Below are 24,581 nucleotides of genomic sequence, written 5' to 3' on the forward strand. Positions count from 1 at the left end.
AATAAAGCAAAACGCTGACTTTGTACTTGCCAACGATAGTATCAGAAGGTATCAAAGGCTGTGTGTGTATGTTAGATGTGGGATATTTTATTTAACATTGTATTCATACATACAAACGTAAGTGAAACGAATACATGTAACATATGAGGGTGCATGTTTGATGTAATGTTTCATTTTCTCAAAAGCTATTGTATAGCCAGATTTATACTGTCTGTGTGATACATTTTCCCAATACAGGACAATTATCAAATGGATTCAAGAGTGTGCTTTTCTGCACTTCGCATGATCTCGAAATATTAATTTGACCACATTTTTTAAAATTCAATACCAACATGGATTATTTCATACATTTTCATTTCAATTGTTTATGGCAGAGACTATAGACATAGCTTAAATGCCCTTTGTTTGGTGCCTTATGGAGAATAAGAGTACAAGGCTTTAGAAGCAGGAAGAATGTGTTCACAGACACATACGGTACACATTAGCTGAAAGGTGCTGAAGAAGAGGCGCAAATAAACAGCCGAAACGTGGACCTCATAAACACGGTCACTCAAAGCAAACGGAAGGCCATGAAACAAAGGCCATGGACAAAATCGACATAATAGCAATACCAACAGCATGGGTAAAACCCCATTTCAAAACAACATGGTTTTCTGAAGTCAATTGGAATAGATCTCTGTGACAATACAGGATACAATCCTAAAAAATACAAATAAACACTTTTTTTAGACACACACCGAGGACACCATAAGGTGTATACTAAGCAAGTGGATGGCAAGTGGGAAGAGGGGGAGGATGAGGGAAGCACTGTTGTGGAGCAGTGGTAAGGAAACTGGTTTTATTTCCAGTGTATATTTTGACATAAATAATACTTTAACCACAAAGTTAATAGAGCAATTTGTGTCTCAATGCTTCAGCGTATTACTAGGAAACAAATCTAAATAGTTGTTCACTCATTGGATGATGGGCACCCCATAAGTCAGAACAAGCACACATTCAACATATAAATATTATTTCTGAAATACATATTTACAAATAAATACTCTCCTAACTGTGTACAGTAAGTGAATGTGCATATGGTAGCTGGGTATGGTTGAGTTAGTACAGTATTGCAGTCTTGTTAACAGTAGTGAGGGAGTGCAGCCACTGAATAACGTTTTCTCCTAAGAGTAGAGGTCAAATACTGAACACTACCATCAAAGGAATGTATTTTCCCCAGTGCAACACATATCATATATCCACCATATATTATATTAATACGGAACCAAGCCATGACCCTGTGTCATCTTTCTGAGCAAAATAAATAGTGATTGCGCTTGGAGCAAAATTTACTACATATCATTTACACAACCACAAAAAAATAAACATTTATCGACTCTATATATACAATGAAATCTTTAAACAAATTACTTTTTTTTTTTTAAATGTTCCACATGGTAATTGTCAGACAAATGGTCACAAAGTAGAGTAATTAAAAAGCAATTTTGCACAAATCCTCACATTTGGTCACAACTATTGTGGTATTTCAAATCCACATTGAATAGACAACCGTCACAATTATATTCCTTTTTTCTTTTTTTTTACTGAATGCTCTCACTGCAGAAAAATTCAAAATTGCACTCAATACCATAGAGTCCTTTGTTCTCTATGGTTGATTCTAATCGAATCCAAGTTCATAACATCACAACACATATCATAATCTATTATAATCTAATATCCAAAATAACTATCTTTATTCATGTTACCCATCCTTTATATAAAGTTTCATCCTTTTTCACTTGAAACCTCTATTGCAGTCGCCTTAGTCAATATAGTTAAATGCAATTCTACGCTATCCTAAAGTATTTTTCTAATAGGCTAGCTGTAAAAGCACTCCCTCAGGTAAATATTTATCAAATGATTACTTATGTTAATTCATTTGCCTTAAAGTGCTTTTTAAAGAGTATATTAGCTATTGTGGAGTTTTAATTGATTTCCATTTGGTTAATACGGTGCAGCTTAAGTTAAAGTGAAAGATGTACTCTCTTACTTCATCAACCATCCAAATGTGATTCTTTATCAGTGGATTCTTACATTGAATATAGGGTAAAAGCATATCATTTTGATCACGAATATATCTGTTGAAAGAAAATGCCAAGTATGATCATTCTGGGATTATTGGGTTATTTAAAAAAGCTATTTCTAAACCAAGAAAGCAAACCAATGCAATTGACCCTAATCTACAGTTTTACTATTAAAACTACTATTAACCAGAAAAACTATTGAGGTTGTTTGTTTTGACTAGGCCCACTTTGCTCTTCAAATTATGATGCACTCAGTAAAAGGCAAAACAATTAAATAATAGTTTTGACCTATAAATTGAGAACACTTCCAAGAAGATATTACACATGAAAGAAAGAAATCCTAGCTACCGTATTCCACCAAAATAAGTGTGCGTTGTGGCTTTCCATGTACACGAAAAGTATATTTCCCGTCACCTCAATCACTCATCCCCATGTACCTGAACTCCCAAAGAATTAAGCTTGTATCTGTTTTTGAACCTGCTGACCCCAAACACCTGACATTTAACCCTCGACCTGACACAGGGTTCTACAAGCTCGCCTGTACAGTTGAGATGGACTTATCCTCTGCTGCTGTCGCTCCCACCAATGGGACCTTCTCCTTGATGGGCGAGGCAGGAAGTGTTACGCTGCTACTAGTGGGAGGAGCTTCCACAGAGGTGGTGGGGGGCGGGGGGGCCCCGCCAAACTCGCGGGCGATCTCGTCAAAGGTCTTGCCCTTTGTTTCTGGGACTTTGATGAAGGTGAAGATGAAGAAGAAGATGAGTAAGATCATGAAGATGATAAAGACGTATGGCCCGCACAGCTCCTACAGAATTACAAACAAAGAGAGAGGAAAAAGAGTGGAAGTCTAATTATTCTAATGATTCACTGTATGACTATGTGAAGTGTTTACTTAAGTGAAAGTTAGAATTCGCCCCTAATGGGAAACCTAGAGAAACCTCTCACACCTCCAGTTTGGGGAAGCTGACTCCCACCAGGAAGTTGGCGGTCCAGTTGCAGCAGCCGGCCACGGCTATGGCGGCCGGCCGCGGACCCTGGGAGAAGAGCTCTGCCACTATGAACCATGGGATAGGTCCAGGCCCCATCTCAAACATGGCCACGAACAGAAACACTGCCCCGATGCTCAGGTAGCTCAGAGACGAGTAGCCCTTCTACTCAGAGGGAGGGAGGGAGGGAGGGAGGTAAGGAAGGAAGGAAGGAAGGAAGAAAGGGAGGGAGGGAGGGAGATAGAGAAAAAGGAGATGGAGATTGTGATCAATAATAGCAATGAAACTGAATTACTGTAATTAATGACATATCTGTTATGTTGAATGACAACCAATAGAAACTGACACCCACCAACAGGAGGGCAATAGTCATGAGCAGGGCACTGATGGCCATTCCGGCTAATCCGACGAGATGCAAAGTCCTTCGTCCCACCCTCTCGACCAGGAAGAGCTGACAAAAACAGAGAAAGAAGTTACCTTACAGTAAACATACATTACATTCACATAAAAACTCAATAAACACTACTGTAATACATGCAGCATGTTATACTTACAGATACCACTGTAAAGACAGTGTTAACAGCTCCTGCTCCAATAGTGGCGTAAATGGGTTGGGTGACACCGGCTGACTCAAAGATACCAGTTGAATAGTAGAACACCTGAACAGGGTTGGGGGAGGGAGACAATAGGATTATGTTCTTGATCTGCAGCAAAGCCATGATCTATGAATAGGTAGCCACATCATATCAAAGTGGTATTTTTATCACACTGTTACACTATGGAGTTGCCGTACGCCCATTAAATCATGTTTAATCCATTGAACAATACAAACAAATCTCCCAAACATGCAATCATTGAGAATATAAGGCAGGTTGAATGCACCTGCCATTCAACTATGCATAGGCAGCTGCAGTTTCTCTCTGTATGAAGGTCGGGTCATCTTCATAAGGGCACAACGTAGCAGATAGTCTCTGTCTCTGCTTTTTTCCACTGTTTCGTGCCTAGTGAATACGACCCTGTATTGTTAGGCTGTCCTCTGAGATATCCTTGGTGGCACTTAAATGAATTAGAATGTGTTTGTACTGTGGCCCCCTGGGAGTCATAGTTCACTCACAGCATTGATTCCGGAGAGCTGCTGGGAGAGGTGGAGCATGACGGCGATGAGGAGCGGCTGCCGATAGGCTGCGGTGCGGAACAGCTCAAGGATGGTCACTTTCTTCTCCATGGCCATCTTGGAACTCTCCTCCTTCATCTCCTGCATGTCTTTACTCACATCCTCTGTGCCACGCAGACGCACCAGGGCTGGGGGGAGAAACCGGTGGAGTGAGAGGGACACATACGTGACACCACGATGGAGAGTAAAGGACATACAAGTTGTAAAAGGAGAGATTGTATTTGTGAAATCATTAGGTAACTAGAAAGTCAACCAATGACAATATGTTCAAGAAAATATTGAAATATGTTCGGTGCATAAGACATTTATAAAGGCCCGGTGCAGTCAAAAATGTAATTTTCCTGTGTTTTATATATATTTCCACACTATAAAGGTTGATGATGATAATGCCCTTTTAGTGTAAGAGCTAGAAAAAAATGCCTGGAATTTCAGGCTGTTTTAGTGGGATTGAGTTTTGGTCTGCCTGGTGACATCACCATGCGGTCAATTAGTTAATAGACTAATAAGAAAGAGAGCTCCAAACCTCTATGCCAATACAAGTTTCCCGTCCCCCACGCAGACCCCACCCAGACAGTCGTAACAAAATTATTGCTGAGAAATTGCTCTTTGATAAGAAGCTATTTTTTTTTTTTTTTGTTGTTGACCATTTTCATTTAAAACAATCATAGTATGGTACTTAGTTGTTACCCAGAACTTATTTGATATTGATATAAAATCCTACACATTGGTGCGACTGGCTTCCAGGTTAAGCGAGCAGTGCGGCTTGGCGGGATCGTGTTTCGGAGGACACATGGCTCTCGTCCTTTTCCTCTCCCGAATCCGTACGGGAGTTGCAGCGATGGGACAAGCCTGTAATTACCAATTGGGTAGAGACCAATCGTTTTTTCTATTAAATGACTGCATTGGACCTTTAACACATCAGTTGTGTACATTGTCAAGCAGACTAGCGATCGTAGCACCAACATTAAAACCTGCCTGAGTTGTAGTTGTTTGTTCAGTATCTGTCCATGGTAGTGCCAGTTCTTACATAACGTTATCAATCTCTTTTTTTCCCTTTTTTATTTAAATGTTTTTGCCCACAGGACTGCCGCAGACCGGATGTTTTGTTTTGTCGCACCATTCTCAGTAAACCCTAAACACTGTTATGCATGAAAAGCTCACTACATAATTTATCTGCAAATAGATACCATACCAGGTACATACAAGCTAAAATAGGAGCTAAAAATGAAAGCCTTTCCATTTATCTTCCTGACAAATCAGAGTTCCTGACGAACCAGAGTAAATGACTGCATTTCGAGCATAGAAATATAATTACTAGAATGTGCAAAGCACCTCAAACCCCAACAATTTGATGGTTTCTATGGTTTGGAGCACCCACCTTTGCGGGCCTGCTCCTCCTTGTTCTGGTTGATGAGGAGGAAGCGAGGGCTCTCAGGACAGAAGGGCAGCAGGATACACTGCAGCACGGCCGGGATGACCGTCAGTGCCAGCAGCAGAGGCCACAGCTTGTCCGACCCCAGCAGAGACTCCAAACCAAAGATCTACAACACAGAGAAGTTTAAGTAGGATTAACTTTACTACCAGTAACGTTTCATTCGCAGTTTACATGCAAACATTAATGGAATATGCTGCACATTGATGGGATTGGAAGCACTGATGGGATGGATATACACTATGGTAGATAGGATTCAACTATGGCAGTTCTATAAAGGGATTCAAATGGAGAAGGTTTCATGACAGTGTATGGGAGAAAATGAAGGGGAGGAATATTACTAATTGTGTTCCTAGAGCAAGATGTAGTCGCTCGTTAAAAACTAATTTAATACTCATTAAATAATTTGAATAATGAGAAAATAATTTGAAAAAGATATTACTCCAATGTTAAGAGACAAGTAAATCAGAATGTCTGCCAGTTACGACTTAATCATATAAGCAGTGGTGTAATGGAGGGTACACGGAAGTAAACGCCGTTTAGGCACCTTTTTTTTATTTTACACAGGCATTAGGGAGCGTAACTTTATTCTCCCCGAACGGCAATCATGGTTGTTTGTTTTTAACTACATCACTGCATAAAATAATACTTCCACACATTAAACAGAATATTCTTACATGGGGACTTTATTCCCAGTATCATAAGCAAAGACATGGTATGGTAAGGTACGTGTTAAGACTATTCCTATGTTAAAGGACAGAAAATCAAGATGGCTGCCATCGAGGACTGACCTGAGCCACCAGGATGCCAATCACCACGCCCAGCTGGTGCAAGGTGCCGAAGGCGCCTCGGAGAGGTGTGGGGGACAGCTCCCCCACATACATGGGCGTAAGGCCGGTAAATAGGCCGCAGAAGAGGCCAATGACGAGGCGTCCAGCGATGACCATCTCATAGGAGGAGCAAATGGTGGAGAAACCCATGAGGAGGCCTCCGAACACAGCCAGGATGTTGACCAGGAACATGGACAATTTCCTTTATCCCAATACCCAGAGACACACACAGATTGGAGGCTTCAGAGACAAAGTGTTGCACAGAGTAAGAGATAGACAGAGAGAGGTTAAGATGTAGAGGGAGGAGGAAACAGAGCAACCGTTCTAACCACTCTCCACTGATTCTTTGGAGCCTCATTGGTTCCTGCAGTGTAGCAGAGGCAGAAACAGACCAAGGAAAGGCAGAGAACCAGAACTGAAGAGTGACAAAATTCACTCCTAGGATAAAAATTCCAAAACTGTCCATTTTATTTTATACCTTTATTTAACAAGGCAAGTCAGTTAAGAACAAATTCTTATTTTCAATGATGGCCTAGGAACAGTGGGTTAACTGCCTTGTTCAGGGGCAGAACAACAGATTTTTACCTTGTCAGCTCGGAGATTAAATCTTGCAACCTTTCGGTTACAAGTCCAACGCTCTGCTGCCCCGGCTACCTGCTGCCCCGCTCAAGAAACGTTATTCACAGCTGATTGTTCTGCCATAGACAATACGTGTGGGTAGCTAATAAAGGCTTGTGTGTTTTTTTCTCATCAGGGAAGATGATTGACAATGGGCTAGAAATGTTATTCTAAGTATGCTGGCTCAAATAATATTGTTACAGTGTGTGAAGGTGCAGTGGTTTTTAATTTACATGTCAAACATTTTGATTTTTGCATTGAAAACTTCACTTCCTACCCTGTTCCAAAATGTGAACATTAGAAAACTATCGATAGTTAGTGAAGAATGGCATCGGGTTGAAATAGGTGAATACTGGGGTCACCACTCACCTCCCAAATCTGTCTGCCATCACTCCGACGCTGAAGGAGCCCACCATGCCGCCCACACTAAAGATGGCCACCGACAAGCTCCACACAATGGTGCACGTTCCTGGTTTGATGGGCTCGGCATACCTCTCCATCCATGTGTTATTGAAGAAGGCCCGCAGTTTCTGAGCAGAAAGAGAGAGAGAGAGAGAGAGAGAGAGAGAGAGAGAGAGAGAGAGAGAGAGAGAGAGAGAGAGAGAGAGAGAGAGAGAGAGAGAGAGAGAGAGAGAGAGAGAGAGAGAGAGAGAGAGAGAGAGACAGAGAGACAGAGAGACAGAGAGACAGAGAGACAGAGAATAAATAAAATGAGAGGGAGGGAGAGAGAGAAAGATCAGATATGAAGCATTACCAAGATACAACGTCTTGATTTAGCGCTTGATGAAGCACTGTGGAAAACAAATCAGTAGTACAATATCGACAAGCATAATGGAAAGTTTAACAAAACCAAATCCCACACATGCTTTCACTGTTATAAGAAAACACAAAATTAGCCTACAAACCTGTTCAGGTGCATTAATGACCCCTGTGTTGTAGCCAAACTGCAGCGAGCCAATGACTGCAGTGGCCAGGGAGAACAGGAGGTATCCTGTCACCTGCTTTTTCTGTTAGAAACAGAATGGGGAGAGTGTGTGTTATTATGGATTATGGGAAATTGAAATAGCATTTTTGAATGTGATACAAAACGAGGCAACGGTGTGCTTTAGGACCATGTGGATGCCTCCGAGCGGGCAGGTAGGCTGTTTGGGGTGCTTATCCGACCAATTGTTTCATTTATTTTTATTACCTTTTTGGCCCCACCCGCTTCTATAACCAAAGTTGTGCCCCTGGGTTAATGGCAGTACATTCTGATTAAGAGCCCATATAGTGTAAAACTAAAACACTGTCAGAGCAGAGACATTAGTACTGTTCTACATGCACTGTCTGTAAATGACATCATACAGAATTACAGGTTAAGATATTATAATGTCTCTGGCCAGGTGTCAAACCCAAGTCGTCTTAATACAGCATTAATACTGAGGTAAAGCCTATACACTTCCTGAGGTCTCAGAGGAGGTTGCGCATCATGTGAGCGTAGTTCACCAAACCACCTTTACTCTACTCTCAACCTCTACCACCACTGCATATTTACTTATTCATAAAAATGTTTGCAGGATGAAATCTCTTGAGATGCACCATCTTGTTTTCAAGTGTCCCCAACCCCCCCCCCCCCAAAAAAAAAAGAAATTCACAATACATAGTAGACAGAATAATATGGCAACTGCTGTCTAATAACAATAGCAATGAAATAGTAATACAAAACTAAAACGTACATTAACAGCATAACAAACAGCATAAAACAACTAATAGGCTTAGAACTAATAAAGACTACTGCTACAACTACTAATACAACTAACACAATTCAGTCCCTATAATATATACTGCACATACATACAGTCCCAGTCAAAAGTTTGGACACACCTTTATTCAAGGGTTTCCTTTATTTATTTATTTTTTTACAATTTTCTACATTGTAAAATAATAGTGAAGACATCAAAACTATGAAATAACGCATATGGAATCAGGTAGTAACCAAAAAATTGTTAAACAAATACGGTAGAAGGAGGATGAGTCATACAGACAGACAGAGGTGGAACCGCGCGCTCCCCCTCTAACTGGTGTCTCCAGAGAAATGTTCAGATGGCAGCATGACACTTATCTGGTGTTCTAAAAAGATCCCAACGCTGTTAGGTCTATTATTGTGGTACCATAACAAGGATAATTAGGGTCAGGCTAGAAGGAAAGGCTTATGTTTAGCACCATCGAGCCACAAATAGTGAAGAGCCCAGATCAGGGTTATGAAATGTGCTTAGTTGTGATCTTATAGGTTGGATAGGACTGCGTGACTGTTACCAATGCCAAGGATTTTACCCTCCTCCATCAATGGGGCTTTTGTCATTCCTGTGCAAAATGTGTACTTGGCAAAAGAAACTGGCGCCAGTGTAGAGTTAATGCAACAATAATCAGTGTTGGCCAGCATTAACTTCTTCAACAGTCCCAGTCAAAAGTTTGGACACACCTACTCATTCCAGGGTTTTTCTTTATTTTTTATATTTTCTACATTGTAGAATAATAGCGAAGACATCAAAACTATGAAATAACATCATGTAGTAATCAAAAAAGTGATAAACAAATCAAAACATATTGTATATTTGAGATCCTTCAAAGTAGCCACCCTGATGATAGCTTTGCACAATCTTGGCATTCTCTCAAACAGCTTCATCTGGAATGCTTTTCCAACAGTCTTGAAGGAGTTCCCACATATGCTGAGCACTTGTTGGCTCCTTTTCCTTCACTCTGCGATCCAAATCATCCCAAACCATCTCAATTGGGTTGAGGTTGGGTGATTGTGGAGGACAGGTCATCTGATGCAGCACTCCATCACCCTCCTTCTTGGTTAAATAGATTTTACACAGCCTGGAGGTGTGTTGGGTCATTGTCCTCTTTAAAAACAAATGATTGTCCCAATAAACACAAACCAGATGGGATGGCGTATCGCTGCAGAATGCTGTGGTAGCTATACTAGTTAAGTGTTCCTTGAATTCGAAATAAATGACTGACACTGTCAGCAGCAAAGCACCCCCACACCATCACACCTCTACCTCCATGCTTCACGGTGCGAACCACACATGCAGAGATCACCCATTCACCTACTCTGCATCTCACAAAGACACAGTGCAAATCTGAAACATTGCTCGTGTTTCTTGGCCCAAGCAAGTCTCTTCTTATTATTGGTGTCCTTTAGTAGTGGTTTATTTGCAGCAATTAGACCATGAAGGCCTGATTCTCGTAGTCTCCTCTCAACAGTTTATGTTGAGATGTGTCTTTTACTTGAACTCTGTGAAGCATTTATTTGGGCTGCAATTTATGAGACTGGTAACTCTCATGAACTTCTTCCATTCCTGTGGCGGTCCTCATGAGAGCCAGTTTCATCATAGCGCTTGATGGTTTTGCGACTGCGCTGGAATTTTACGCATTGACTGACCTTCACGTCTTAAAGTAACAATGGACTGTCGTTCTCTTTTCTTACTTGAGCTGTTCTTGCCGTAATATGGACTTGGTCTTTTGCCAAACAGGGCTATCTTCTGTATACCAACCATACCTCGTTACAACACAACTAATTGGCTCAAACGCATTAAGAAGGAAAGAAATTCCACAGGCACACCTGTGAATTGAAATGCATTCCATGTGACTACCTCATGAAGCTGGTTGAGAGAATGCCAAGAGTGTGCAAAGCTATCATCAAGGCAAAGGGTGGCTACTTTGAAGAATCTCAAATATAAAATATATTTGGATTTGTTTAACACTTTTTTGGTTACTACATGATTCCATATGTGTTATTTCATAGTTTGATGTCTTCACTATTATTCAACAATGTATAAAAAGGTTTTTAAAAAATAAAGAAAACCCCTGGAATGAGTAGGTGTGTCCAAACCTTTGAACGGTACTGTACATATTTACACATTTCTTCACATGGTGATGTTTCTATTAGTTTAAAAACCCCAAACAGTTTGTTCTTAACATTTGAAAAAGGGCTTTTCTTAAATTCACTGTGTTATTTTAATGCCCTGATTTCTCTCGGTAAATGACTCCAGTCAGTCAGTTGGGTCTTTGTATCTGAAAGACCTTACTCTAACCCCATGATGTACCCTTGGAATTTGCAATTGCTGCTGTTGGCAAAAAAACGTAGTGTGAGTCTTGTAAAGTTATGTGTTCCTTATATACAAGGACAAGGACCTTTAAGATGACACGTGTAAAAATAAATCGGTACCGATTGTCTTCTGTTTCAGAGTGAGAGCCAATTTAGTGATTCATACATTGTGCAATGATGTGTCTTACAATAGCATCCAAGGAAGAATCTGCAAAGATTGTGATACATTTGCAAAGTCAGGTTTTGGTCGTGTTTTCCGATGGATAATGTCCCCATAGTCTAGGATCGGATGCAGCAATTGGGTTACTAAGGTCTTTCTAAGGTCTTTCTAACAGATACAGTAAAACAATTATTCGATCTGTAGAGTAAACCCGAAGCTTATTAGAGTTCATTCTTTTTCAAAAATCATCAATACGCTTTCCAAAAGATCATTCAGAATCTATCCTCAAACCTAGATATTTTAAACCATCCACATTTTCAAGCATCGTTCCATCACTTGCATGAGTTTTGAAATTGCTAGCTGTGGAGTTTATTCTTTGCCGTGTACCAAAAGGTATGATATGGGACTTGTCTTCAATACAACCACTAAATGATTTGCTAGAAATCATTTTTGTAAATTGTTAAAATCATCTTGGGAGAGTTGCTTGTATCTGCAAAATATTTGAACCTGGTTATATAGAGCACTTCATCGTCCGCGTGTAAGTGAACATGTCTCTTCAAAACAATTAGATGCCATTCATTTATGAATACAGAGAAAAGAAGGAGCCTCGAAGTACACCTATACTGAGTACAAAAATGTGCGTCTTGTGTCCGTCCATGAAAACACATTGTTTTCCATGGCTGAGATACGCATGGAACCAGTTTAGTGATCTGTTAGTGAAACCAAGGTTTTGAAGTTTTCCTAGTAAGATGATCGACTAAATCCAATGCTTTGGATAAACCAGAAAGATGGCACCAGTTAGTTTGCCTTGGTCAGATTAAGAAGGTATATCATGTGTATGATTCACTAATGCTGTAGTAGTGGAATGGGTGGGTCTAAAGACAGATTGTGTCAAATTAAAGTCATCAGGGTACTAAGACATTTGGGAATATATTCATTTCTCATAGAATTTTGCTATTGAACAGGTTACTGATATAGGTCTATAGTTATTTGGGTCTAAGGAGTTCCCACCTTCATGGAGAGGGGTCGGGCACATTTCCATACAAAAGGTATTTCCCCAGTCTTTAAAGATATGCTGAGATCTGCTAGATACATTATAACATTAGCAGACCACTTTATAGTCGTATGCATATAAATATGCCTATATGCTGGGTACCAAATGTAGGCTATTTACATTTGACTGTATCCTTAATTGACCCTGTAGCCAGATCTCAAATGAAACTCGTTGAAGGCCACATAAATCAAGCTCTGGGTCTTTTCTGCTGAATCCAGTAATATGGAACACTATGCAGAGACACTGCTGAGAAGGCATATTGTTAGAGGTTATATGATACTGGGTCGACCTTCCCTCGCGGCTTAGGTGCCCTTCGGTCCACCTCTAGAGCTCGCTGTTGAGGCGGTGTTGAGTCCGTATGTGAGCCTCAGTTTGCGCGAGAAGAGATGACAGAGACGTGAGGGACCTGTGTAGGAAACGCTAATGACACCCCCAAATTTTTGAATGCAATGAAATATAAGATTAAAAATGGTCTTGGCATCAGTGTCATTTATTTGATCTTTACATCACCTTACATCTAACTATAGTTGAATGATGCAATTCTGGTCCATTATAAACATTGTCCTTTCACCTCTTCTCCTACTGGATTACATTTTCTCTTCCACCATATGACAGATTTCTAAACATATTTAGATGGCATTTATTTTCTGTGTTTTGTATGTGTGTGTTTGGACGGGAAGGTCTCCCAAAGTGATGGTGGCAATTCAATAGAGGAACTATCCGGAAATCCCAACGAAAAATAGAAACTGAAGTAGGCAGGGATGTGTCACAAGACAAAGCATGTGTCAGGCAAAAACGTACAATGTGACAGTCTGTGCTATTTTAACACACTGTAAACAAACGAGCTAAACACTATGGCCTCCGCCAAACCCAGTCCCTCCCTCTATCCCTCTCTCTCTCTCTCATCCCTCCCTCCTCTCACCCTGTTTATATCCTGAAGTTCACCTTCCACCACTCCCCCTCTCTCTTCTCTCTACCCCCCTTCGCCGCCTGTAAAGTCACAATGACTCAGTAGAAATAAGCAGCCTTGAGATGCATTCAAAATGTGTAAAATTCTCATGATTTGTACAATTATTGTATCAATATCGAAAGAGCCGGGATAAGAGATAAGTCGTAAAATAGGACTGTGTTAAAAGACGTCTTTCTTTTCAGCCCAGCCAAATGCTGGACTTGATTTTTTTTTATCACGATTACACACGGTCATACCTCAGGTATGTGTACAATGTAACTTTGTGCTAGTAGCCTAGTAAATGGGGTTGTTTGCAAAGTGAGCAACACTCAGATAAAAATAAGAATTCAACAGGGTAGTAGTCCTTTTCAGAGTCACAGAAGTGGAACTTATTCATCTGACCTTAGTGAACTGTACACTCCAATTCTGTCTCGGGGCTCCATCTCTCTTTTCCTCTTTGTGTTCCCATCGCTCTCTTTTCTAATGATGTAACACACGACTTATTTCATAACCCCATCCCAGACTGCATCTATCCCCCCCCCCCCTGTTTCTAATGACAGACACACGACTTCTTCCATAGCCCTCTCGCTCCAAGACTATTTCTGTCTCTTCCTCATTTTCATAACAACTGCCTGAAGGTGACCGTTAAATTGACACTCGCTAAAATAGACCAAAACACACGGCGATAAAACATGGCATTGCTGCTCCTTGCACCAATGCATTGTGGGAGGGAAAATACTATCTATCTCTCTCTCTCTCTATATATATATATATATATATATATATATATATATATATATATATATATATACAACAACGATTCTGGCCTAATTCTTTTTGAGCCATTCACTGAACCGCTCACTCTTATCTCATTAACCTACCGTAAGAGAACCAATCAAACCCACTCATGTACTGAAAGACGCTGGGGCCAAATTGCTTTGATGAGTTGATTAGCTTTGACTGTATATCTAATACCACAGCATAGGTTGAGCTCCAAAAGGCCTTGGGTTAGTTCATTATGTCAATAGCAGAGATGAATGATTAGACGTGTATGCCATAGTCTATTGCACGATAAACGTCCATTACATAAAAGCTCATTCTGGAACCTATTACTCATAGAACAGTAATCTAACTGTTCAATCCTACAGTGCCTTTTGCAAAGTATTCATACCCCTTGACTTATACCACTTTTTTTCCTCAGCCTGAATTAAAAATAGATTAAATAGTTGTTTTTTTCTTCACCCATCTACACACAATACCCCATGACGACAAAAAGTGAAAACGTGTTTTTATAACTTTGTGCAAATGTTTTGAACATTTAAACGCACAAATATCTCATTCACATAAGTGTTCACACCCCTGACACAATACATTTTAGAATCCCCTTTGGCAGCGATTACAGCTTGGAGTCTTTCTGCATAAGAGCCTTGCACGCCTGGATTGTACAATATTTACCAATTGTTCAAGCTCTGTCAAGTTGGTCGTTGTTTCACTAGTGCTTTGTTGCAAACAGGATGCATGTTTAGAATATTCTGGGATATTCAATGTCTGCTTTTTATTTTTACCCATCTACCAATAGGTGCCCTTCTTTGCGAGGCATTGGAAAACCTCCCTGGTCTTTGTGGTCGAATCAGTGTTTGAAATGCACTGCTTGACTGAGGGACCTTGCAGATAATTGTACGTGTGGTGTACAGAGATCGAGGTGGTCATTCAAAAATCACGCTAAACACTATTATGATAATTGCACACAGAGTGAGTCCATGCCACGTATTATGTGTCTAGTTAAGCACATTGAACTTATTTAGGCTTGCCATAATGAAGGGGTTGAATACTTATTCACTCAAGACATTTCAGCTTTTCACGATTTATTCATTTGTAAATGATAGGGTATTTTGTGTAGGCCAGTGACACAAAATCTCAATTGAATCCATTTTAAATTTCAGGCTGTTAACACAACAACATGTGGAAAAAGTCAAGGGGTGTGAGTACTTTCGGAAGGTGCTGTATGGCTCAGGGAAGCTCAGCGTAGAACATGACTCACTGATATACAGCATCATACAGCACAACGCCCACCACCATGAAGTAGGTTTTGAACAGTCATATGACATTCTGACCGCATGCAACAGAATTGGAAAAAAAATGATGGATTGTAGGAATGCAAAGGTTTAGGGACCTTTTGAGGGGCCACACATTGTATGGTCAAAAGTATAGTACTTGTGAGTAGTGCATGGTCAGCATATAATAACAGCAGCATAGACTGCTACTCTGTCTACAGGGTTGAATTAGGGGGCAGAACGTACCTCCTCCTCCACCATCTTCAGTGAATAGATAGATATTCACTAACAAATAGCAGCTCTTGATGAGAAGATGACAAACAGGACAGGAGGACAAGAGAAAGGATCTTCAGGTGGAAAAGCACGGCACAGTCTTGAAAGCGGCAGCCTGCAAAATAAGGAACTGATAAGACGTTGTCCTTGGTGCTGAATCTGATCACAGTTGTAAACAAACGTTGCCCTGTTGCTTTTATGAATTGAACTGAAGTAGCCCTAAAATAACAAGTTGAATAATTGTATATCCTGATAGCATACTTTCTAACGTCTTAATAGATTGCAATGTCTTCATTTGTTTACGATTCTATTCGATTGATTTGTTTTATGCGTATTGAGCTAATAGAGGAATCCGATGGCAGCAAAAACAATATATTTATACTTCACTAGAAAAATCACTGTTCTATGAAAAGCAAAACGTAGACTTTGCGGTCAAATAGAGTGATTCCCACACTTCTTAAACGGCCAAAAGCTACTATAAAGGCACTAATTATTGACCTACTAATCAATATGTTATACAGACGGTTTGTCAGCAATGCCCTAGATGTCATATAATAGTATAAAACAAGCAATTTACCGAAATTCACCTGTCGTGACCAGTCGTGCTATTCCTCTCCCGCCCTCCACGATTCAACTGGCACCAATGCGGTAGAATACTATTAAAACAAAGTCCCTTGCAAATGTATTCGTTATTCGTTTCATATAGCTCAGGTTTGTGGAGTGGATGCGCGACAATCCGCGCGTTTCCCTTTGAGGAGTTAGTCCAGCTCCTAACAACCTATGAAAAACGAGATGCTCTCTGCGTGACCTCTTTTTGGCGTGGGTCTCCTATTATGGTGCTGATGGTGAACCAACGTTGGTTTAGTTGTAGGGGATGTAGCGGTCCCCGGATAGAACCAGCGGTTCCAGTGTCCTCCCCATGATGCTCTGCGAAGGAGACCTTGAGAGTGATCAGCTGATGACGGATGCTGCTGATGCAACGCTGCCCCAGTACCAAAGCAATGTATCACGCGCCTGGCACCGTCCACGATACTGATGAGGATCCATCCGTTTGTATGCTCTTCCGTTCGAGCTATTCCGCCATTTAATATTTGTTTAAATGGTTGAAGTTGTAGAATATGTGTATAATATATGCTGCATAAATTGCCTCTCGTATATTGTTCTCAAGCAGTGGGACTGAAATTGAATAACTGTATTGGGTATCACGTCACATGGCTGTCAGAAATCTCGTGACTCAGTGTGAGAATGGTGACAGTAGCCCATGACTCAGGGTTATTCAGTCAACATGAACAAGCAGAATGAAACAATTATTGTTCATAAATTGTTACATTGTAGGTGATGTTCCCAAATAAAGAGCGAAGCTCTTGGTAATTATGCAGACCATAGGCCTAATAAAGCATTCGTTTTCTATTATATTGAGATCAAAATAAAGATGCTCACTTACATAGTGCCCCATTATTCCCAATATAAAAGAAGTTTGGACAATAACGGGCCAACAATAATTTTGAAATGTTGGATGGAGTAACATGGCACAAGCATTTTTGTTGCAGCATCAATGTCAACTGAATTTTAACGGTGTTGCATCAGGTTGTGCCCTTTCATCATACTGATACTTTAATAAAGGTTGTGCCTGTATTTACAATGAGCACTTTCCTTGTATAATTGATCCATTCCTCACTTTTACCTCATTCAGTTTGATGTAACAACCATTCGGCAGTCTTTCCTGCAACCCTCGTGGTCAGTTGCATCATATAGGCTATAGGGGAACGTCTACGTTTGAACGGTTTTATTCGAACTACATCATTTTTGTAGTTTCTGTTTAAATCGCATATGTTTTTAGCAACACCCATGCCAATCAATGTTCAACCATAGGTACACAGGTCTGTATACACTGTTTCCCACCCATGCTATGACGGGTCAGTGGAAAAACATAGCGGTATCCTTTAGATTAGTGTGTCCATCGGTCGTGGATAGGGCAATAAATAAATAAAGGGTGCAAAGAGCATCATTTAAAAAAAGGGTATTATTATCCTCAGTTCATCAAAATACCATAACTGTTGTTCACATTTTTACCCCAAAAATATAAATGAACTACACACTTTGTGAGGTGACGACAGAGGCTGAGAGTGAGTGGCTGAGGCTTATTCATTATTCTCGCGTAATATCCTACAGTGCATAGATAGATGGGTTTACATGAGAACGTCACGAAAACGATGCACACGGTTCAATGTGGCAGAAGTTCGTGAGTTGTGATTATGGATGGGCAGATAGCTATCAACAATGACAAGAAACTGGTTTCATCTTGTTCTTGATTTCATGTCACTGCTAAAATGGGAAATATTCGCACCGAGGTAAAAACAGACTCAGGTGGGATATTCGACGGATATTCGCCTGTAGTTTTCCTTACGTCCACTAACAGCAGTTAGGGACCGTCACTAACCCGATGGCATAGGCACACATTTTTTAGTGTCGATTTACATCTCCCTCTATTTGAAAATATAATTTTTACATTTTTGAAATTCAATAGCACCTTGGTCATGTGACCCACACCTCAAACAATGTTCATAATGTACACTCAGTGGGCCTACACATTGCACACCATTTTGTTTGTCAATTTGCATCTCATGAGATTTTACAATATATTTTTTAAGTTTCATATTTCAATAGCTCCTTAGTCTTATGACCTACAACCCTCAAACTACTTTCAGAATATCCACTGCGTAGCCTGTAGCACAACCTTTTGTCTGTCCATTTTCATCTCACACGATTTGACATTTATTTTAAATCTTTTTCAATGTTTCTAATTTCAATAACTCTCTGGTCATGTGACCTAAAACCCTCAAACTGCTGTCAGAATTTCCACTGAATGGCCTTATATGTAGCACAACCTTTTTGTTGTTGTCCATTTTAATCTCATGCGATTTTACATTCATTTTCAAAGTTTCTAATTTCAATAGCTCCTTGATCATGTGACCCACTGGACTCAAACAAGGTTCATAATGTCCACCCGACTACCCTTCTATATTACACACCTTTTAGGTTTGGCCATTTTCATCTCATACGTTTGTACATTAATTTTTCAAACTTTCTAATATCAATAGCTCCTTGGTCATGTGACCTACTGACCTCAAACAAGGTTCAGAATGTACACTCAGTGGGCCTACACATTGCACACCCTTTTGTATGTCCATTTTCAAATCACACAATTTTACATTAATTTCCCTACTCTGCCCCCCTGAAGGACAGTGTCACTCAAACACCTATTCACTTGAGCCTTCTACCTGGAGCCTTCCTGACCTCCAGGCAGGCCCCCATTGACCTGGTGACCTCTGACTCCTGGCCTACACTCTCTGGGGGAGGCCTCCTTGTGCACCTGGTGACCCTTTGACTTCCACAGCTAGTACCAACCTGACTCACAGTCCCACCAGAGGACGGGCCTGGGCGGATGGGCGACCACCACCTAGCCCCTTACCTATCCAGAGCACAATGTCTTACGCCTTCTACCCACCTTCCTGGGCTCTCCCTTCTGCGTGCACCTGGTAGCCCGTGAGTAAAGAAGGAGGATGGTGTAGTCAGACGCCTTCCATCCCTGACAAAAGCTTGGATCGAGGGCTGACCTTCAGTAGATCGCAGCGAGTGAGCTTCCCTGCTATGTACGAAACCTTGACCCAGCCCTAAGAGCCAATCCTTAACCCGAAGTTACAGATCTGACTTGACAACTACCCTTATTTGTTAAAACATGCCAGAGGCTGTTCACCTTGGAGACCTGCTGCGGATATGGATACGGCCCGTCTTGAAATGTACACCCTTTCCCCTGGATCTTCAAGGGCCAGCGAGAGCTCACCGGACGCCGCCGGAACCGCAATGCTTTCCAGGGCTTGGGTTCCTTTCTCGGGGGTGAACCCAATCCAGGGTGCCCTGCCCTTTACAAAGAAAAGAGAACTCTCCCCCGGGCTCCCGCTAGCTTCTCTGGGATCAGTCGCGTTACCGCACTGGACACCTCGTGGCGCCGTCTCCACCAGTCCGTGGACATTCTGAAAGTAGTTTGAGGTCAGTAGGTCACATCACCAAGGAGCTATTGAAATTATAATGTTGACCTAATTCAACATTAGCAATGAAAATTGACAAACTAAAGGGTGTGCAATGTGTAGGCCCACTGAGTGTACATTCTGAACCTTGTTTGAGGTCAGTAGGTGACATGACCAAGGAGCTGTTGAAATTAGAAACATCGAAAAAATGTTGAAAATTCATGTAAAACCGTGTGAGATGACAATGGACAAACTAAAGGGTGTGCAATCTGTATGTCAACTGAGTGGACATTCTGAACCTTGTTTGAAGTCAGTAGGTGACATGACCAAGAAGCTGTTGAAATTCATATGTAAAAAAAAAAGTAGGTACTTTGTTTACGCTCCCTAACTAATTCAACTAGGATTACAAAATGCTGCTCACATTTCCACATTTTATTGTCCAAATCGTTAAATAAGAACTGTGCAATGTTGTACGCAATTTTTCCAACATTATGACACTTATTTGGAGTCTGTGGCTCAAGTGGTATGAAAGCTATTGAGGTTTGAAAGTGCGAATATTCAACCTGAAACTGTCTTTACCTCTGTAAAATTTGCTGTAACAATGTCTTTGAGAGACAAGTGTTCATTGTGCAAACGCATTTATATTTTCAATAAACTTTTTCTATAAACATAGTTTACACGTTGTCAACTGTATGTTTACAGTATGTGAATAACTCACGTCGGAGAGATTGGTCAAATGCAAGCATAATCCTTTATTCAGGTATTACATGTTACAGGTTACGACATCCTAATCAGACACTCATAATGCACCTGTTTATATATCCTAGATAGGTGCCCCACTAGCACCATCTCTGGGTTGGCATTATACCCATTATCTTAACATCTTCCTTTTCATAAATAATTAGCTTGAGCACTTCATAGCATTTTTACCACAGTGAAAATACGTATTTACATAATCAACACCTTGTTTTTTATAAGGTAAAAAAATATATTGTCCATCTCTTAAGGGAGATAGTGCCCGTACCGCAGGGGCCTTTGTCCTAGTCAAGTGTGTCACACTGGTAGCATATTGGGCACCTCTGGGATCCTCAGGTCCTCTCCTGGCACCTCTGGGATCCTCAGGTCCTCTCCTGGCACCTCTGGGACATTGTGCACCTCTGGAATCCTCAGGTCCTCTCCTGGCACCTCTGGGACGTTGGGCACGTCTGGGATCCTCAGGTCCTCTCCTGGCACCTCTGTGAGCCTCAGGGCCTCTCCTTCCTCTTACACATATTCCTAAAGTTGTGGAGGCACGGTCGGCAGAGATAACTGCCCTGGTGGGGTCTTCCCCCGTCTCCTCATTATGTGTCCTGTCCACACCATCCAGAGGATATTCACAGTCTTCCCATGTCGCCCTTCTGTGCCCTATGCTCTTCTGAGCTGGGCGTATGTCCTTCCGGTTCTTTCGATACTTTTGTCCCTTTACTTCCACTTCATATGACCTTGCGCTGATGTGCCCTATGCGTGTGCCAAGACTCCATGTGGCATCCCTGGAGTGAGGTGAGAGGAGCACTTGTTTAATCACAGGCAGATGTTTTGCATGCTGGTCATAGTAATGTTTTGACTTGTCCTGATGTGCACGTTGGTGTGCCTGAACATCCCTAATGACCTTTGGTGCGAGGAGCTTGGGAGTTGTTGGCAACAGAGAGAAGGAGTGTCTAGACATTAAGCTCTGTACAGGACTGCCGAAGCCCTCTATGGGAGTATTTACCCAACGCCAAAATGGCTTGCCACACATCTGTGCCTTCCTGCATAGCCTTTGCGATGAGAGTCTTTGCTATTTTCACTGCTGACTCTGCCTTACCATTACTCTGACTGTGGTAGGGTGAGGAGGTCACATGATGGAACTCCCGGGCTTTTGAAACCAAAGCAAAGTCTTGACTCATGAACTGGGGCCCATTATCCTTAACACCACAACTGTCAGGTATGCCAAATCTGCTAAACTGCTGCTTACAACAGTCGATGATGCAAGCGGCTGTTGTGTCAATTTCTCCACCTCCAAAAAATCTGTATAGTAGTCCACTATAATCAGAAAAGGAACATTCTTTACTGTGAACAGATCCATTCCCTCTTTAGACCAAGGACGTGCTGGTACGTCATGTTGGTGCAGCTTTCCTTTTGCTGCTTAGGTAGATTAGCATTACATATGCTGCACACAGCCACAACATTTTTTATTTCTTGGGTCATGTTGGGCCAGAATACTGAGTCTCTGGCTTTCCTGAGACTGGCTTCGACCCGAGTGCCCTGCATGGATACGAGAGAGAATCATCGGGCGTAGAGTTTCTGGCACTACCGCCCTATCGCCTTTGTGGACGACCTCTTCCTGCATTGTGAGTTTGTCTCTGTATGTGCAGTAGTCCCTTACCAGGATGGACGTACTCTTTGGTGACCTTCGTAGTGACACCCTGTTCCTCCATTGAATCAACAGCCGTTAGTCTGTTTTCCTTCAGTGGAATGGGGATTCGGCGGGGTGGGGGAAGCTGTAGAACTGGTCTAACAGACTAATCCCCCACCAGGTGGAGCTCACCTGGCAGAGCACTCATCCCTTCAAAAACATCCTCAAACTGTTTCAGTATTGCCTCTGAGGAGTTCAAGTCTGATGGGACCTGTTGTTTTTCTTGAGTGCTGACATGATGAACAACATGTTGGTTGGTGGTTGAGCTGTAGCAACTTAAGCTTTTCACACGTTTCTGCTGAAAGGAGAGGCTTTTGGAAGGTTTTCACCAATTGGAACTTTAGCACGTTTCCACCATCATGATTGGCTTGTAGTTCACACTCCCCTACTTGTGTAATAACTGAGCCATCATACAGTCGTAGCCTTACTTGGTTGTGGCTTTGCATCTCCATCACTTACATAAAGTCTCTTTGGCCAGGTGTATTGACAGTTGAGCCACTGTCTAGCTGGCATTTGAGTGCTGCTTGGATCATAATCACAGTTATAACACATCAGTGGGGCAAGCGTTAAGTTTGTAAACCATTCATCTTTGCCACTTTGAACAGAATTAACATATGTCATGTATAGCATGTCCACTTTTCTTCATCATCATTTTGATCACTGCATGTATCCTGTTCTAGCAGATTGGCAGGCTTACTTTGTCTGCACACTTTACCAAAATGTTTATTTTTTTCCACGGAATTTGCATATAACCCCATATGTTGGGCATTTGGCTCTTGCGTGTGTTGATCCACAGTACGTGCACCCATCTTCAGAATTTTTCCGCATTGCATCACTGTCCGATTATTTAAATTTACATTTTTTATCGACATGGCCTCTGTATTTGTTGTGGGTGGCATAATTGACAGATCCTGTCTGTTCAAACAAAGACAGTAGTCATGTTTTTTAATTGGATATGTTTCGCTGTTCGCTTGCTCTGCATATATCTATGGCTTTAGTCAGCGTAAATTGTGGTTCGCACAGCATACTTGCTCTCATTTTACAGCCAATCACAAGTCTGTCTCTGAGCATTTCGTCTCTCATTGACCCGAAATCACACGAATCAGACGCAGCCTCACAACATATTGACCAGGCGTCTCTGCTTGAGTTTATTCACGTGTTAAAATGAATCTGTCATAACTCTCATTACGAGTGGGTTCAAAATGTCTTTGTAAAACGTCAATGATTTATTTTTGTATATCCTCTTCCCCCAAATCTAGATAACGCTGAAGCATATGGCACTCTCTTCCAATAACGCTAAGCAGTATTGCTACTCGCACATGCGGCTCGTTTTTATCTAAGACGGTAAAGATTTCATAATTCTCCCACGGATCACGGAAAAAACAGTTTTTATACAAATCACCTTTCATGTCCTTGGCATCGGAATTTGACTGAGATATTGCAGTCTCTTCGTTCTAGCTCAATTCTTCCACTTGTTTGCCTTTATCCGACAGCGATTACATTGTCCACAAACCGTGTCCTCTTTTCCGTAGCGCTTGGCTTTGGGTTAATTTCCATGTTATGTGAATAACTCACTTCGGAAAGTTTGGTAAAATGCAAGCATTAATCCTTTACTCGGTTATTACATGTTACGACATCCTAATCAGAAACTCATAACGCACCTATGTATATATCCTAGATAGGTCCCCCACTAGCGCCATCTTTGGCATGGCATGATGCCCATTATTTTAACATGACAATCTAAGCCAAACCCGGCCGTTTTTCCCCAGTTGCGCACGTTGGTTTCTATACAGACTACTAGGAGATACATCTACTGTATACTCTAGCAGCATTTTAGTCTACCTACTCTGACCTGGTAGGCTACCAAGTGTCATTGTACTCTGGGGGTTGTTCACATTCCCTCATTGAGTAGTTCTGAATGTATACTGAACAAAAATACAAACATGCAATCATTTCTAAAATATAAAACACATGTAGTGTTGGTCCCATGTGTCTAGAGCTGAAATAAAAACAAATGTTTCATACACAACTTCTCTAAAATGTTGTGTACAAATGTTTGAGCATTTATCCTTTGCCAAGAAAATTCATCCACCTGAGGGGTGTGGCATATCAAGAAGCTGATTAAACAGCATGATCCTTACAGGTGCACCTTGTGCTGTGGACAATAAAAGGCCACTTTAAAATGTGCCGTTTTGTCACAACACAATTCCACAGATGTCTCAAGTTCTGAGGGAGCGTGCAATTGGCATGCAGACTGCAGGAATGTCCACCACTGTTGCCAGAGAATTGAATGTTCATTTCTATACTGTAAGCTACCTCTGTTGTTTTAGAGAATATGGCAGGTCATCCTACCGAATGTCAGCAATTATTTTACTAAATTCTATTGTACCTTTTCAATATACCGACCTATCCTGTCTTGTGGATTAATTTATG

At 41.3% G+C, this 24,581-nt stretch overlaps 1 protein-coding gene across 3 annotated transcripts; it reads right to left on the reverse strand.

Annotated features, from left to right (window-relative positions):
* Nucleotides 1-67: 67 nt before the first annotated feature.
* Nucleotides 68-24,483, reverse strand: LOC118398223 (solute carrier family 2, facilitated glucose transporter member 1-like). Of its 3 annotated transcripts, none has more exons than XM_035793360.2 (11): nucleotides 23,551-24,483; nucleotides 15,660-15,801; nucleotides 8,009-8,110; nucleotides 7,473-7,633; nucleotides 6,447-6,687; nucleotides 5,602-5,764; nucleotides 4,164-4,351; nucleotides 3,604-3,708; nucleotides 3,402-3,500; nucleotides 3,011-3,214; nucleotides 68-2,868 (listed from the first exon to the last, which is right to left on the reverse strand). In XM_035793360.2, the coding sequence occupies exons 2-11, from the start codon at nucleotides 15,672-15,674 to the stop codon at nucleotides 2,590-2,592; spliced, it is 1,557 nt and encodes a 518-aa protein (XP_035649253.1). In that variant the 5' UTR covers nucleotides 15,675-15,801; nucleotides 23,551-24,483; the 3' UTR covers nucleotides 68-2,589. The 3 variants fall into 3 exon arrangements, with proteins under 3 accessions (XP_035649253.1, XP_035649252.1, XP_035649251.1); XM_035793359.2 differs by lacking the exon at nucleotides 23,551-24,483 and adding an exon at nucleotides 16,274-17,184; XM_035793358.2 differs by lacking the exon at nucleotides 23,551-24,483 and adding an exon at nucleotides 16,264-17,184.
* Between the last annotated feature and the right edge of the window lie 98 nt (nucleotides 24,484-24,581).

Source organism: Oncorhynchus keta, chromosome 19 (genome assembly GCF_023373465.1).
Source record: "Oncorhynchus keta strain PuntledgeMale-10-30-2019 chromosome 19, Oket_V2, whole genome shotgun sequence".
Lineage (NCBI taxonomy): Eukaryota > Metazoa > Chordata > Actinopteri > Salmoniformes > Salmonidae > Oncorhynchus > Oncorhynchus keta.

Bases quoted from the DNA above. Each gene is read 5' to 3' on its own strand.
- LOC118398223 (XM_035793360.2), bottom strand. The intron at 5,765-6,446 runs GTCAGTCCTCGA...TCTGTGTTGTAG, and splicing joins TTGGCATCCTGGTGGCTCAG to ATCTTTGGTTTGGAGTCTCT. The intron at 4,352-5,601 runs GTGGGTGCTCCA...TTCTCCCCCCAG, and splicing joins GGAGGAGCAGGCCCGCAAAG to CCCTGGTGCGTCTGCGTGGC.